General features: G+C 40.1%; 1 protein-coding gene across 1 annotated transcript in view; it reads left to right on the top strand.

Annotated features, from left to right (window-relative positions):
• The first annotated feature begins 7,201 nt into the window (after nt 1-7,201).
• Nucleotides 7,202-15,190, top strand: part of salm (spalt major) — a 98,183-nt gene continuing 90,194 nt past the window's right edge. The window contains exon 1 of the mRNA XM_011050940.2: nt 7,202-11,636. Coding sequence (XP_011049242.2) covers nt 11,531-11,636 — 106 coding nt within the window. The 5' untranslated portion in view covers nt 7,202-11,530. The remainder of the gene's footprint in view (nt 11,637-15,190) is intronic.

The raw sequence follows: 15,190 nt of genomic DNA on the forward strand, positions 1-15,190 counted from the left end.
GCTGTTTCGATGCCAAAGCGCGGCAAAATATGTATCATGCAATTACATTGTCTTTCCACGTTGCATCTAATTTAAACGCGATCAATTAACATCGAAAAAAAGAAACAATTTATACGAGTTACATTTTATGTAAATTTTGTTACAGTAATGACACAACAAAATTCATACTAAATAAATTGAAGGAATGAACGGAATAAAGGCCTAATTACAAAATCTTGATTTTAATAAAAATTAAAATAACTTGCTACTTTTTTATTATACATAAATGAGTACAGTATCAAATGTAACGTCTTTAATAAGAAAAATTTAATTACATGTACATTTAATCTCCGGAAAAAAGGCCTAAGTAGAATAAGTGTCTTTATTCCGCCCATCTCTTCAATTTTTTAATTATAAAAACAAATATTAATGAGAAATTGAAAATTCTTTGAAGAATTAAACTGGACAATATAGTGTAAATAAATATATTATAATAAACAAAATGATTATGAAAAAAAAATTGTATACAAACGTATATCTTATTACATCATAATTGCTACAAATTAACAAAACATTCTGTTCACATATTTTATCATTCTCAAAAAGGTATTCAGGACTGTCACAAGGGCGTTGAAACGGAAGGAAAGTAGAAAGGCAGGAGGAGATTTAGAGGTAAAATAAAAGGAAAAAAGAGAGAAGAAAGGAAAAGCACGACAAACGTGGGCGTGCATTCGCGTGTATGCGTCCTCTCATCCGCAGGCCTCTATGACACGTTATCCCGAGGTGTCGAGGTATTCTCTCCGGCGTTTCGGCCGCAGTGGGGACCGAAAAGGGATCCAGCGAGAACAACCGAGATATATCGTCCCGCTGGCTGTTAATAAGACGAGACAATGCTCGAGGACCGTCTGCGACCGTCGGTCGGCGTCGGTGTGTTGCCGGCGGAAAGCTCTGGCGCGCGAGCGTGTGCGGACACAACGTTGTGTGCGCGGCCGGGAATCGGGATGGTGTGTGCTCGGGAGAAGGCACGGGCGTTCATATGTTTATTAGCCGGACCCGGCATAAATAACGCAGCTATAAGGTATAAGAATGAGAAGAAAGGGTGGTAGAAGTACGGGGAGGCGGGGTACGGGGAGAGTCTCCGGACTGGGCCGATCGAGGGGCTGCGCTGGTGGGACACCGTTCCGATGGAGAAAGGGAGGGAGGAGAGGGAGGAAAGGTTGGCAGAGCGTGAGGACAGGGCGGACGAGCCTCGGTCCCGAAGTCGCCAAAGATCGCCCGAGTAAATTGTCACACGCTCTCTCTGTTCTGGGGAAACGAAGAATTGGGGTGGTGCTGCGGTGTCTCCAACAGGAGAGGGGTGACGGGGAAAGAGAGCGGGAGAGAGGGGCTGAAGAGACGACGATCGGTCCATAAGAAAGAGGTGACGGTGGAGGATCGCGGGTGGAAAGAGATCCTATCCTAAAGTAGACTATATAGAGACCGAGCGGAAACAGGAGTGTGCGTGAACGAGAGAGAGAGAGAGAGAGAGAGAAAGAGGAGAGGCAGAGCGGATAGCACGATCGTTCCTTTTTTCACCCGCGAAGTCAAGACGAGGAGATCGAGAACGGAGGGGGATGGTGCGGGAGGCGGCGCGGGGTAGCGCCCGGGGAGTAAGGTGGATGGAGGGAAAGATGGACCGAGAGCTGGACCTACCTAATTTACCTCCCAGATAATGCGGCATAATTAAAGCAAAATGTAACGTCGCTGGCAATTAAAACAAATTTATGCGGCCGAGATCCGCGATCGGCCGACCCAGGTCCCTTTCTGCCAACCTTGAACGCGTTCTTACCTTTTCTCTTTTACATTACGACGAGATGCATTATTATTGTTATTACGGATGCTCAATGTATCTTTGACTCGATATTATTCAAGTTCTCTATGAAGTTCGAAAAGCATTTGAGTTCTTGCATACGATAAACACGAGAAATAAAAATGGAAAATTGTATAAAATAATTCAAAAGTAATTTATTGTAAAAACTTTCAATGTTAATAACGATGTTATCCATTATTTATCGCATTACATTTGAGAAGCACATTTGACTTTCAAATGCGTTTTGTCCAAAATTTATAATTTTGAGAAAACGAGAAAGAAAGCCACAAGAAAACTACGCGCTTCATAGAAAATAACAATGCGCCAATCAGTAAAATGTAAAATGTCAAAGAAATTAAATTAATAAATAATTGCTAAAAATGTTAAGGAATTACATTTTGTTTGTTTCTAGTTACAGGACGTAATGCATTTCGAATGTCTAGATTTCTTTCAGCACATAAATTGACGTTGAAAAATGCTTCTAGAGTATCCCAGAATAGCTTATAATATAAATCTTCCAAACCCTTTCAACACTGAACACTACGCCATCTCTATCTTTAAATACAATTTTGAACAAAACTCATTTTGGAAGTCTGTTCTCCATCATTTATTACCATATACTATTCGATTTTAAAAATTACATGTCTTAGAAATTAATGCGTACAGCATTAAATCTGGTGGTAAAACACAATAAAAATCGCGGTCACAGAAAAAAATTAATAAAGAATTATTTGATCAAATGATATCGATAATATAATACTTGCTCGGCTGAATAACACAGCTCAGGACGTGAATCTTCATTAACGATGCAGACGTTCTTTAGTTTTACTGCGCAAGATTCTTCAAGAGATATTTTCTTTCTTATGTAGTAATGGAATAAAATAAAACAATTGCCGACTATAATGATATAGTAAACGATGTACGGTGAATAATAACACATAAGGATGTGTAACTTACAAAAAATGGTAGAAAAAAAGTTATTAATAAAAAAAGAAACAAAAGATTTATATAAAGTTAAGAAAATCCATACAGAACTTTTAAAAGCATTCATAAAATGTTCTAAAAATATACGAATATTCATAGAACGTTCATAGTTTTATGGCTACTGCTGTTATGTGGAAAGTTAATACGAGTTATTAACATGAAAATCTTAAATTGAGTGTTATATAACTTAATTAAATGCAGTTTAACTTATAAACAATAATTAACAATTAATGTAAAGCATTCTCTTGCTTCCTCTCTTTCTCTCTCTTTCGTCTCTCCTTTCCTACATCACGATATAAAAAAATATACTCTTTTACAAATGCTACGTCTCTAAATATCTTTTCTCGACGAGAAGTAAAACATTATTATGAAAGTATAATTAATCCATGAATAAAAAGAAGTACGTCGAGATCGACAAAGCACTAAGCAAGAAGTGTTTATCACGCGAAAAGAAAGGGAGATCCCTCGTAATGCCCTTTGGGGAATCGAAGTCTGGTACGTAACTATCGAGAGAGCTCACAAAAGAGGCGAACGAGCAAATCAAAGACGAGCGAGAAACTGTTCGGAATTGTTCGTTATTCGTTATGCTTTTATGACGCTCAAGTTTTTCTTCTCCTCTCTCTTATTCGCGAACCTGACGACCACTCGCTTATAATCATCGTGTCAGTTTAATGTTTTGCTGCATATGACAATCTCGATCGAACTGGCTGCACCAGTCTCTCCATATACGTTGAACGGTAACCTCCTTATATACGAATATAGGTGTAAAGCTATATATGTTATGCCAATCTCCGAGAAGAGTACACTAGGGAGTTCGAATGGTCCACTTTTGTGTTCTCATAGCGAATCGCATATTTTCACAAGATCGTAAATCTATAAGAAGTAATGTAATGTAATTCAACATTTATCGTAGCACATTTCGTGAATAATTTTTGAACATATAATTTTTTTTGTTCTTTGATAAAATACTTGACGTTACTCAACATTCAAAGACTGATATAGTAAACAGCAAAATAATTTAGATAACACTTTATTATTATATTTTTAAATATTTTAATATCAGGGAATCACGTAACTGTTTCTCTGAGTAGACATGTAAAAGGTGAAAAGGAAAATTTTTTGTATGTATATACATATTTTTGTGTGTATATGTACATACATTATATTGTACATGTATACACAAAAATTTTCACTTTTTACACGTTTCCACTCTAAAAAAATCTTACATGATTGACCAGAACTGACTCGAATTCGATTGAAAAGTTTATCTTAAAATAAGCATGCGTAAGTAATAATGAAGAAAAAAATATAATAGATTTAAGTTTGAAAATGCGCATTTTTTTTTAAAGATGAATGTAACTTCAATGTGATTCAATGCGTTTAACAGTAAAGAAGCAGTTTTGCAACTATTGTAAATTGAATACGATCGATTTATATATTTGGATTTAGTGAGGAACTAAGGGTAAGACCAATCACGTTAAAAAGAATTTTACAAGTTATATAAAGCTGCTTTTTCTGCTGAAAGCAACCAATGTTTCATTTTTTCAATCGTCCGTAACGAAGCTCGATTCTGTTCCTTGTACCTCCTAAAAATTCCGAATCGCACGCCCTGGGTTCATTATCAACCACTCTCATCTCCACGTAATTTAAATGAATACGACTTTTCCGCCGAGAGAAGCGTGCAAGGTATTCCTTTTTGTCTCTTCATCGATCGGTTTGCGATACCGATGGTCAATCGGAAGAGAAGGAGCCGCTCAATATATAAAATCCGGTCTTTAATATTATTTCTAACAAGCCCTAACAATATCTATTATTCCCACCGTCGCCTTATTATCTGGAACGGTAGACGAGAGAGAAAAAGGTGATCGCGGTACTTTATAAACGAAATTCATGCGCAACGTGCCCTCGTGACGGTACACGCGAATGAAGAAAAAAGAAGAAAGGAGGGCCGTGTCCTGGCGATGCCGCCGCGCTGACTGGATATATCCGTAGATAAATTGACGTCAAATCGGATTTTATTGCGAGGGGGAGGATGCAAGGGGTTAGGGGCGGGGGAGAACGCGGAGAGAACCGGGAATATCCTGGACATGCATGGGAGGCGAAGAAAGGTGATAGAAAACAGGTCCGGTCTCGCCTCGAGCGAGGCACAACTATTTCGTGTTTTTCTTCGAAGATCCGACGTGCCGCTATCGCTCCGCCATCTGCCTGACAAACCCGCGCCATCCTCATGAATACGTCATATCTATTCTTTTGCCACCGGAGCCATAAACCTGGACCATCCGCGACTCTCCCATTCCTCCATCTCCCGTTTATTTTCTACCGTTGCGGACTCCACATTGGGAGCTGGAGTATTTCGAGTATGCCAGTTGTGCATCCTGAGATTCAACGTATGGAAGTCCAACCAAACTTGAGGACTTAAGTCATCAATCTGTAGATTTGATTTGAGAAATTTCTAATTCTCCATATTTGCCTCAATCGATTCTAAAATAAAAGTGTATTTATCAAACAAATAAAATATTACTGGAAGATTCTATATTATAAATATATCATATATATATATATAATTTCTCGAAGATATAATACACATATATAATTTTAACTATTATTAAAAAAAAAATATTTTTGAAATATTTTATTCTGAAAAATTTTATATTTGTAACCTTATAAATTTAACTATTACTTATGTTATAAACTCTGAAAAGAGTAGATATACTTATATATTCCATATTCCATAAATAAAATATATGCAGAAAGAACTTGGAAAGCAACGAGTAACTTATCATTAATGAAAATCCGAACATAAAGAAATTAAGCAAACAAGACATACATCTAATAGCTAAGCGGAAACATTAATGCAGTAATGCTAATAAAAGGACCGTGTGATAATCCACTGCGCGAATTAAAACGATTCGGTGATTTTGCTGCCGCGAGATCGGCGGAATCGCTTCATTTCCATCGAAATTAAGAGACGGAAACCTCGCGCTGCGCTTCTTTGGAAGCAGTCCACCAGCGGGTGGCACGTCGGAGAATGAACAAATCTAAATGAACGTGCCGGATGATAAAAGGACGTCCGCGAGTATACGCGCGTTTTTATCCGGCTGCGCCTCCGCAACCTAATTGAATGCAGCGCAATCTAAACGGCGTCAATTTGCTGATTCCCCTTCCACTATGAATGGCTTTAATGCCTCCGTGCACAGAGAGAAAGAGAGAGAGAGAGAGAGAGAGATCGCCACCTGCTGCGGTGGATTTTCTGCGGCCTTTTAATACCACGATCCTCGGGAATCGACTCGGTCAAGTGTATTAGGTGCAAATCTATTATATAGAAGCGAAAGCAGATACTTACAGATACAGAATTGTTCGCGGGATACACAAAATCATTCACATCGGAGTATATTTATTCTAATAAATTTTATTCTAATAAAATACACGTTTTTTTAATATATTTGAATGTTTACATTTGACTAAAACTAATATTTTAGATTATCTATTGCAGATAAAATAAAAATGATCGAAGAAACATGAACACTTTAATTTCCATTTAATGAAATCACTTTTTTTTTAATGGCTTTTCATTATATCGTGCATATTCCTTTAAACACTTAACGGAAAATGTATTTCTAAAATGTATTAAAATAAATAGTATATTACTTATATTTGTGGATAAAGAAATAATTTACACACTCGTAAAGCTATTCGGAAATTTATATGTGCAATCTAGTTGTACATATAAAATAAGTTGTACTCGTACATATTAAATTGATACGTATCTATACGTACAACAGTAGTTGTGACAGGAGGAATATTCGATATTTCTCAGCATAATTAACATCGTTTATTACAATTTATTGTACGATGCATAGCGGAGCAATCAACGTTGAACAGGTATAGGATGTGTACGAGAAAATGCACACGTATAAGTTTCTCGTGTTTGTGAAAAAAGCGTAAGGCAGGTACCTATACTAATCCTAGAAGGAAAAATGCTCACTGCAGGTGTCAGACCCGGCGCCGGCGCTTGTCCACGACGGACAACCGACCACCCTTTTCTCGGGTCTCACCGCACATTATAGCCCCTAAGATCTTTACGCAAAAATTATGAGTCGGAGAGGACAATAAACCTATTCGAAAAACAGAAAAGAGAACACATACTTTTTTTATTTTAATGGCCCTCAAGTGGAATTGCGGTTATACGGTTACAGTTTTAAAACGATGACACATTGTGTAGATCAATAAAAATTAATAGACCTACGAATAAATAAATATTCATGACATTTATATAATTTATATTTAAAATTTATGAGTATTTTTATATTTTTCTTTAATTATTATTTGCACAAAATCTTCAATGAAATTGATTTTTAAATACATATCTACATTATTTCTGTGACATTTGTCGGTGTACTGTTAAAAATAAAATGTACTTAAAGATGTACTTAAAGATGGACTTTCTGAGATATGCAAAAATGTTAAAATTAACATTCTTTTTGTACTTTTTTTATTTTTAACAGTGTGTACAATTCATCATATTAGTCAATATGTCAGTCAATATATTATTTTATAAATATAATGTCTACTGGAGAAAATATAACACTTATAAAATATCTACTGACTACACAATATGTTAATGCCTGTAAAAATTAGGAAATTAACATAATGCTTATAATGATTAATTTGTAATAAAAATAGTATATGAAGAAAGCAAGTTCAAGTAAACGCAATTGAATCACGAATAAAATGTAGGTTTTTAAAATTGACCGGCATTCCACTTGAACAAGAGAAAAGTCTAGTTACGGGAAGTTATAAAAAGAACACATTCAGAATTGGCATATCTCTATATTATTAAAAAAAACATAAATTGCATATTAGAATAAGGAACGTATGAGATACATCAATCTTCGTACAAATATATATGGAAATAACTATAATATAAATTGACTAGATTATAATAACTTTTCCTAATGAATTCTATATCATCATAATTTTCTTTCTAGTTGGTTTTCTAAGTTTCGTTATCGTTTTTATTTCATTACAATTATAAACAAAATATAATATTATATTATATTCATTATAAAAATCGGTTAGGAAGGTTCTCAGGATTCATATTTAATTGCACGATGAGTGATGCGTAATATGCGAATAAAAAATAGAATTCCGTTCTAACTGGGCAAAATCAGCGATCGTTAAAACGCTATGTGGGAGGATCCCACGCCGCTAGCTTATAGTTGTATTTAGCACAATGGAGGAACTCATGGCAGAGTCCATAGTCGGCGCCTTATTCATACGTAGGACCGAGATACGAACCGTTGCTGCATACCCCATCTACTCGGTCTTGGTCTTCTCACCTTACCCCAATTTAACTCCCCACGCCCCCTCCCCGCTTTTCTACTTGCCGCTTTACCGCAGCCTTTGCCGTAGTCCTTTCCTTCCCGTCCCGTCTCTCGTCTGAATCGTCCACAACCCACCTGTTCTCTCGGCATTTGTATGCTACGTGATATGACGAGATGTGACTGAGCGTATCGAGAATTTCAGTAAAATACGAATTCTCGTGCGATTACGTTCAATGACATTTTTCATGAGAGTCTTTCCCCCCCTCTCCTCCTCTACCCCTCGCTCTCTCTCTCTCTCTCTCTCTTTCTCTCGTATATTTACAATGGTAATTATTGTGCTCAATGATTTTTAAACAATCAATAAAAGATATCCAATTAGTACCAAAAGTACTAAAAATAAAATAACATCATAGTATTGGCATTAAAACGCTTTTATTATTTTGTTTAATATTACTAATGACAAAAGAATCTGAAATAAAATTAGACATCAACTTGTTTTTTTTTCTCTTTTTTCGTGGATATATCTGTTAAATATGCTAACGAGCGTAAGTAATCGGAATATTTTGCTCGTTTAGATTGGATAGTCGATTTTGAACCAATAATCTTCGCTTAGTACGTGTAATTAGTAATTACATCAACTGAATGCGAATGCCTTCTCAAGAGAGTTTATAAAAAAAAAAAAAAAATCTCAATTGACGAGTAATTCGCAGGCGACACTGCAGAAATGTCAACGCACTTGTTACGATCTTTCCTGCATTTCGCTCGTCGTCCTGCATACAATCACCAGAACGGCCGGATCGAGCGCAACGGTGGAACGAGAAAATAATTGGGCAGCATAAAACACACGATATCGTCGGCGCATCGGTGCGGTGCGGTGCGGTGCGGTGCGTCGGCGGCGGCGGCGGCGGCGGCGGTGGTGGCGGGAACCCGGGAACCCGCCAAGAGCACCGTGTGTGTATGTGTGTGTGTGTGTGGAAGCGCGCTAGAATATTCACGCTGAAACGCGGCATATAAAATCATAGAGACACGAGTGGCTCGCTATAATAATGCATAAGGAGGCGGGCACTCCTCCGGGACAGGCCACGCCTCGCGATCCCGCGGCCAAACGGTGGGGATATCGAGCATCCGCCGGAAGGGGAATAAGACAGAGAGAAAGACGGATCGTGCAGGTAGAGAAGGACGAGAAACGGAGCGACACCGGAGCGAGGGGAAGCGAACAACGGTGGAGCGAGCGAACGAGGCGCGCGCGGAGAGAGCCCGCGAAAGGATTCTTCTCTCGCGCGTCCCTTTCGAGGGCTCACCGGCTCATTCGATCACGCTTCGCCGCGCGCGTCAGCGGCCCTTGTATGATCCTGGAGTCGCGGTCGCGAAATCGACAAGATCAGTGAAAAACGCATCTTACCTTCTCTCTCTCTCTCTCTCTCTCTCTCTCTCTACTCATCTAGGTACAAGCCGTCCAATATTATTGAGCCCTCGTACCACGCAGACACCTACGAGACCGATATATCGGCGCACCGTTGACCATCGGTGGTTTCCATCATCTTCCAAAGAAATACACGCGGGAACGATCGCGCGGAAGTGCATGCGTTATTATCCGGTGCGAGGAGTACAATACGCGTGGAGATCGACTTGGTCTCGTGCACCAAGGGTGGATCTCCCTGCATTCGCGACGCGACGCGACGCGACGCGGGCGCATGGAGAAGGGCGCATCACGAAGGAGGTTGCGCGCCCGACGCGACGTCGCCGTCGCGGGAGCGGGAGTCGGAGTGGGGACGCGCGCGACAGGAGTAGGGAGCGGATGGACGACCAGCCATGGCGGGGAGGGTGACGGTGCTTGCACTCACGGTGGGGGCGAAAGCGCGCGCAGAGTATATCTCCTCTATCCCTACCAGCGGTCGCGTCTCGCCGGCGGCGGAGAGGGGCGTCTGGTTGTCAGGCCCAGAGCTGGTCCGTCCGTCGTCCGGCCGACTCGAAGCTTCGGAGCAGCGGATTTCGCGCGAGATATAGACTCATAAACACGCACGCGTACACGTACGCGATCTCACGCACGCACACGCACGCACACACGCACACACACACATACATACACGTACACGTACACGCGCGCGCACACGTACACACACGTACACAACACACCCTGGTGACGTATCCGCGCGCGCGCGCGCGCTTGCTCGCAAGTCCGTCGTCGTGTCAGCCGAGCCGGTCACCGCACACGTGTAATATCGGGGTATCGGCCGATATGTGAGCAGTGGTGTAGGACACACATCGTGCACACGTACATTACACCACGTTACGTTACACGAGGCTCTTTTTGTTTCCCAGTTACGCGTTCTTACGGTCGCACTCGGGCATCTCCTACCTGCCTGCCTGCCGCGCGCCGGGAATGCCGCCGGTCTCAAACAGTTGTCAAACAGTCGCGATATACGCCGGACGAGCGGTAATAACGTGAGTATCGAGTGTGTGCTGTGGAGCGATTGCGTGGTGGCGAAAACTGCGAGGCGATTCGGAGCAGGCAGCAGCGACGAAAGAAGGACTTTCGGAGCAACGAGAGAAAGGGAGGATTGGCCACGTGCGAGTCGTGCACGGAGAAGCATCCACGATTCGTCGATGTAAGAGTGAAACGAGAGTGAGAGAGAGAGAGATCTCGGTGTTCGGAAGAGTCTCAGACGTCTCAGACGGTCAGCTCCAAACTCCTTCGGCGGGTTTGCAGGAAAAGAAGGAAGAAATTGCCCTCCGTCCGCGCATCCCATCTGGTGGGGGATGGGTTAGAGGGATCGGTGCGTTTTAACCTCTATGGATTACTGGCCGAGTTGACACGCTCTATGGATCACCGGCCGGCGGGCGAGAGTAACTCTCCTTTGGCGACGATCCATGTATGAAACGTTTCGCGAAGTGCGTCGCTACGGTTCGTGGGGAGATGCGTCTCCCCTAGATAGTTAGTGCCGATGGTGAGATACGCGAATAACGATCGTTGCGTTTTTCTCGGCTCCGGTTGTCGCGCAGAACCCACGGAATTGAAATAGAGAGAGTGAGAGGGAGAGGGAGAGAGAGAGAGAGAGAGAGAAAGAGAGAAAAAGAAAGAAAGAGACAGAGGAAGACATGCGGTTCGCATCCTCGACGCTACAGCGACGTCGTCAACCGCCGTTGTTGTCCCGTCGGCGACGTCTAGACTGACCACGCATTTGTCTGCTTTTCGTCGGGATTTCGAGGAGGAGGAGGAGGAGGAGGAGGAAGAAGAGAAAGAGGAGGATCCACAAAAACGAGTGCAACGGCGGTCGTTCCAACCCGTCGTTCGACCCGATCCAAACCGTCGGCGGACGACGACTGCCGCCTCTTCGACAGAGTGCGAGAGCGACGAGGAGTGCGGCGAACTGATTTCAACCGAGTCGGAGGGATGTCACGGAGAAAGCAGGCCCGACCGAGTCGTGCTCATCTCGAGGAGGATCTTGTCCAGAGGCCTCTGTTGACCAATCCCATTGGAACTGTCGCGGGCAATATCCGTAAGTGATACTCTTTTCCGAAGGATTAGTCTGGATAAGAGAGATTATCTTCGTTTGGAATGTAACACGGTAGTGTTAACCCTCTGCTCAGGTCCGACAATCGCTTTTCAACAATCGCTTTACGTACAATTACATTCGCAAACGGTACGAAGGAAGCGATGAAACTTTTGAAATTTTAGACACGACTGATGGGAGATCGATAGAAAGAATACTCTACGATAAACAAAGAAATTTATCTTGGAAAAGTTTGGTATGTTAGAGACGTGTACGTTTCGTAATCAAAACATTAAACTTAATTATGAAATATATTATAAATGTATGTTATTCTAGTTCGCTTCAAGTTAGGCGAGACAATCGTGCGTTATTGTGTTCGTAAAACGATTCAAAACACAATGTATGTTGCAAAGAGTGATAGTCTTCGTTGTAAAATACAAAATAAAACTTCTTATCAAATATTTTTCGTAAAACGTTTCCTATAAAATATAAAACCACAAAACACGATATCCAGAAAAGTACGCGGAAGTGTACAACGCAATAAATTTCTTTCAACTATAAAAAAAAAAACCACGTCTAGTCAGACGTTTTAATAACAATCCCTTTCACACAGTTACAGTTAAAAGTTCTCGTCCTTTTCCTGATCCACGTATACACAAGTTCAGAGCAAACTGTATCCAGCCAAAGTTACACGACTCACGACGGTAGTTCGAAGTAACAATAACGCGATAAGAAAGCACGCTTCGGAGATACGGTAACGGTTTACGATATACGATATACGGCACGCGGCACAAGCGAGGATGATGCTGGAACTAGTCTGATACGTGAGAAAAACAGAGCGACGATTACTCGGACGATTTATCGCGTTTATCGACGTCGTAACGGCATTTCGCGAAAGATTCGCACAATTACTTACTCCGCACGCGACGCGAGGTCGCAGTGCCGATTACGCAGATATGAGACTTATTACAGGGCGTCTCAGCGGTATTCATAGTCGATTCTTATAGATCGTTTTAAGTAATGCGTAGTATAAGTATCTTAAGATGCTAATACAGCCCTCTGGCCGAGTCTTGTATTCGAGACAGTCCTTGAGTAGTAAGTACAGTCATAAAATGTCACGAACCAATCAAAGGGCCGTATTAAGACGTTACTTAAGATATACTTGAAATAAGAACTGACTATGAATACCGGCTATAAAATCTGATTAACTTACGACGCATCTTAAGACAGTCTCAAATCGACTATGAATCGGTTATAAAAACGCGATGGAGGAGGAGTAAATTTTGTAAATTAACGCCTGTAAATTACTCGAAACGCGGTATCGCGGTATGAGATGCGAAAATCTATTTCGAGATTAATCTCGGTATTCTCCATAATACAGTCAGTCCACTAAATGCACTGGAAACCCGATTCACAAGCACTTTCCGTCGGGCTGAAACGCGCGCTTCTGCCTCTTCAGGGATCCACCTCGATAAACGGACCTGTCTCGGCGTAACATCAAAGCGAGCCTAAGAAACGGCCGATAAAACGCTTCCATCTTGCTATCCGATGCTTCGACCGTAAGCTCTTCTCGCCGCATTTTCGAGTACGCTTAAATCGTACGAGAATTACACTTTACGTGAAGATCGTTCGGTTGTAATACACGCCGCTTCGCATTTCGCGATTGGATCTTCAGTGATCTTTACACCATATTACTTTTGCTAATAAATACTTGCAATTATCCGACACACACACGAGACGTTGATTTTAAGCTTTATATCACAATCTAAACGATAAAATTAAAACGTGCTATAAAATGTGTACTAAGGTTTTTTAAATTGAAAAGACGGTGTATAATTTTTACACGCGACTTTAAACGCAACAGTGTCGTTTTGTAAAACAATAAATATGTCAGCAATAGAATATGTATAAATATTAAAATAATTATTTAACATTAAAAAATGTAAAAATCAAATTTAATTTTTATGCGATGACATGTACTACACATGTAAAATTCTTACGCAATATGGACTGTCAAACGGAGAAAATTTATAAGGCGCGGTGGTTTCTAGCTGGGATCATAAAGTTTATCGGAAAGATTTACATTTTTCCCATTAAACATAACCAGAACTTCTTCAAATCGCGGGAAAGAGGTGAAAGGGGATAAGAACACGTTACTATAAACCGCTTGATTTTACTGAATCCACGTACCTGACATCCGTGTATCCATTTGGTACATGTACCACTCGCAGACATCACGTCTAAACAGGAAACCTTTAATGCTGGACACGCTTAACCTCACCGATAAAAACGTATATTTCGTAGAGAAACCGTGGAAAATATTTTTCAGAACGGTATTTCGTAGATACGTGGAAAATATATCGGTATAGTCGCGTGACGAATGAAATTTCAATAACGCTTCCATATCGGAGGTGGCGCCGAACGGGTGGTCTTAATTTGCCCAACTTTTTCAATTGTAAGTTTCCACACAGTTCTCGCCCTGTTGTTGTACTCTCTGAATAGTTGGAACATCTCGAAAACAACATAAAGCGCGTCTCATTCCTGGCGCGTGTACGTGACAGGCCGGTTTCTTGCTGAGTCAGAAGCAAAATCGAAAATGTCTGCGGATATCGTGGTAACGATAAGTCTAGTCATGTACCAACATTTGTCTAAATAATACGCTAATTATAATTCGTCACATTTTCTCTTAACAGATTCTTCTTGATTTAATGCAGCGGAAAAGATTTGATAAACTACCGCTTATTAAATGTGTCAAATTTTCTTTTTACCACACAACACATCAATGTATTTAATTATCTACGCCTGTCTAGACTGTATAAATAAAATGAGTAATCAGTATATAATAGGATGGGTGAATGATTTAAGAAAATATTAAGATAATTAAAAAAATATTCAGTCTGTCATCAACTTCACTGATTGTCAAAGTTTTTCTACATCGCACAATACACAAAAACGAAACTTTAGCTAATATAAGGCAGATAAAAAACAATATACGTATTAGTATCTATAATACTATTTTATTTCACAAAATAATTGCAATATGTGTTTCCATAAAATTTAACAAAAAAACTTTCTAGAGAGTAAACTTAAAATTAGAGGATACATATTTCTTTACTTTGTACGGAAACCATATTATTTACATTTTTTGTATTATTATATCAAATTGAACGTCTTTTTCTGCTTTCGTTATTCTATTTGCAAATATTTTTTTCATCTCATACCTACATGATAAATACAGTCATAAGTAAAGCAATGACTAAACGTTAATTGGATTTTTTAATACATTCGTCGTATTTTATGCATCATATCAATAATGTTAAAATTATGATCAGTTAATACTTGACGTGATATTACTTAACTAACAGATATTATATTAATGATATTTAATATTTTTACGTATCGTAACTGAGCATAGATAATTTCTCCTGACCAAGACTCGGAAATTACCGCTTCTTATTACAGTCGGCCTTCGTCCTCAAAGAGACATAACGAACGTTCATGAATCATAAGTATGAAACGCAGTATTCACAAATCAATTTACATTTCTTTCGCTGTTATCT

The sequence above is a fragment of the Acromyrmex echinatior genome, chromosome 3, assembly GCF_024713525.1.
Source record: "Acromyrmex echinatior isolate Ae372 chromosome 3, ASM2471352v2, whole genome shotgun sequence".
NCBI classification, from domain to species: domain Eukaryota; kingdom Metazoa; phylum Arthropoda; class Insecta; order Hymenoptera; family Formicidae; genus Acromyrmex; species Acromyrmex echinatior.